The sequence below is a fragment of the Cebus imitator genome, unplaced genomic scaffold, assembly GCF_001604975.1.
Source record: "Cebus imitator isolate Cc_AM_T3 unplaced genomic scaffold, Cebus_imitator-1.0 Scaffold266, whole genome shotgun sequence".
NCBI classification, from domain to species: Eukaryota; Metazoa; Chordata; class Mammalia; order Primates; family Cebidae; genus Cebus; species Cebus imitator.
In genome coordinates this window covers 602,475-604,779 of record NW_016107581.1, presented here as the reverse complement: position 1 = coordinate 604,779, position 2,305 = coordinate 602,475, and the positions used below count along the sequence as shown (strand labels likewise).

Genomic DNA, 2,305 nt, shown 5'->3' with positions numbered 1-2,305 from the left:
AAAAAAAAAAAAAAAAAAAAAAAAAAAGAAAAGAAAGAAAATGACTTATGTCCAAATGGAAAGTGTCCCAATATCTGAAGTTAAAAAATTGAAGGGACTAGGAAAAAGAAAACAGGACAAATTCACAGATGATCCATCCTTCCAAGCCCGTATTCGAAGAGATGCACAGATGAAATAGAAAAATGTAAAAAACAGGCTGGGCGTGGTGGCTCACACTTGTAATCCCAACATTTTGGGAGGCTAAGGTGGGTGGACTGCCTGAGGTCAGGAGTTCAAGACCAGCCTGACCAACATGGTGAAACCCCCATCTCTACTAAAAATACAAAAAATTAGCCAGGGATGGTGGCAGGCGCCTATAATCCCAGCTACTCGGGAGGCTGAGGCAAGAGAAACGCTTGAACCCAGGAGGTGGAGGTTGCAGTGAGCTGAGGTCATGCCATTGCACTCCAGCCTGGGCAACAAGAGCAAAACGCCTTCTCAAAAAAAATAAAGCGTAAAAAACAAACTACCCAATCCAAATTCTAACCTCTAACATAATGTAATGGGGCCTTTCATTTAAAAAACTAGCAGCTTATCAGTGACTATTTCACAGTTATCCAGATTTGTTAAGCTTTTCCAGAATACAGGGAACTATGTCTGAAAGGTCACAGACACTGACAAAGAATTTATCCTTCCACCTCCGCATAGATTTGGCAGTGAAACCAAATGAGGTTGGATATGCCTCATTTGGCTTATGACTACAGTGATTTTTTCTCTAGTTATCCATGGCAACATGGTCAATGTGACTGTGAGAAACAGACAGACAGACAGACATAGACCAAGATCAGGTGTGCTTTTTGTTAACACAAAACACAGGCTGTAGTTTGATATTTCTAAAAAAAAAAAAATCCTCTGCCATAGAAATCAATCACCAACTTGTTAAGTTGTCAGAAGAAAACATTTGCAAAAACATGGATTAAAGTTATGTGCAAAGATTCTGGAAGGAAGATAAAACACCAAATATGAAACCTGGCCTAGGGGAACATATGCCCAGAGAAGAAGCCAGCAGACAGCAAGTCACCAACAGTTACAGCAGATCCAACAGACTGGACCTCTCTAGCAACATTTTCATACAATATACTAAGCTGAAACAACAGAACAGCTTACAAATTTTCTTGGGAAAAAGCTCAGAATTTGTTATTTGAATGTGCTCAGACTGCTTTAAGATTCGAAAGCATACATACAACTAGTACCTTAATTTGTTTAATTCCTATGCAGATCTTATATTAAGAAACTTACAGCATCAAATTGAGTGAAAAATGACTCTGGTTTCCTCTCTATATCCTCAGTGTCCACCTTCACATCCACCATGGGGTTAAGATTCTGAGCTCGCTCCAAAGAGGCTTCAGCCCTATTTCGGCCAACAGACCCAGTACGAATCAAGAACTGAGCTCCGGGATCTTCTGGAGATACCTAGAAATAATAGATGAATTTTTTTAATTCTTGAATTTTTAGGGAAAATAAATCTCAAAGACAATCTTTAAATTTTAACCGACAGCTAAAATACCTACCACCTAAATTGTATTATTGTTCCTGTAGCAATTTGCCTTATGTGGGCTTCCTTCTAAGGCTTTAAAATGACTTTAAACTTTTTTAACTGGTCATTGATGGTTAAAGAGCACCCCCTTGTGTTTATAAAGAAAATTCACTCTCAACAGAAAAATGCATGCTTTTTTCTTCCATACAAATTTATAACTGCTAACAAATGACTGATTGCCAGAATTGACTAAATTACGTAGCATGTGCCCAGCTATAAGCATTCAGGGAAATACACAAGCAATTTAAAGGATTACATCTCTGTCTTTCAGTGGTTTAAAAGTAGACCACACTGGCACAATAGCTCACATCTGTAATCTCTGTCTCCAGTGGTTTAAAAATCTCTGTCTTCCAGTGGTTTAAAAGTAGGCCTTCCAGAAGGGGGAAAAAAAAGAAAAACAACAAAAAAGAAGAGAACAAATAAATAAACAATAAATATATTTTTTTAAAAAGTAGACCTTCCTGGCACAGTAGCTTACATCTCTAATCCCAGCAATATGGGACGCCAAAGCAGGAGGACCACTGCTTGAGGCCAGAAGCTCAAGACTAGCCTGGGCAATATACTGAGGCCCTCTCTCAAAAAAACAACAGAAAATTGCAACCTCACGAGAAAACTTAAAAAAACAAAAATTTATACATATATATACATATATATATGTGTGTATATATACACACATATAAAATCAGTGCAAAAATCAGACACGAGGAGGAGGCCGGGCGCGGTGGCTCA

General features: G+C 38.2%; 1 protein-coding gene across 2 annotated transcripts in view; it reads right to left on the bottom strand.

Annotated features, from left to right (window-relative positions):
* Nucleotides 1–2,305, bottom strand: part of SAE1 (SUMO1 activating enzyme subunit 1) — an 86,629-nt gene that overhangs the window by 65,947 nt on the left and 18,377 nt on the right. For both annotated transcript variants that reach the window (XM_017500398.2, XM_017500399.2), the window contains exon 3: nt 1,279–1,452. In XM_017500398.2, coding sequence (XP_017355887.1) covers nt 1,279–1,452 — 174 coding nt within the window. The remainder of the gene's footprint in view (nt 1–1,278; nt 1,453–2,305) is intronic.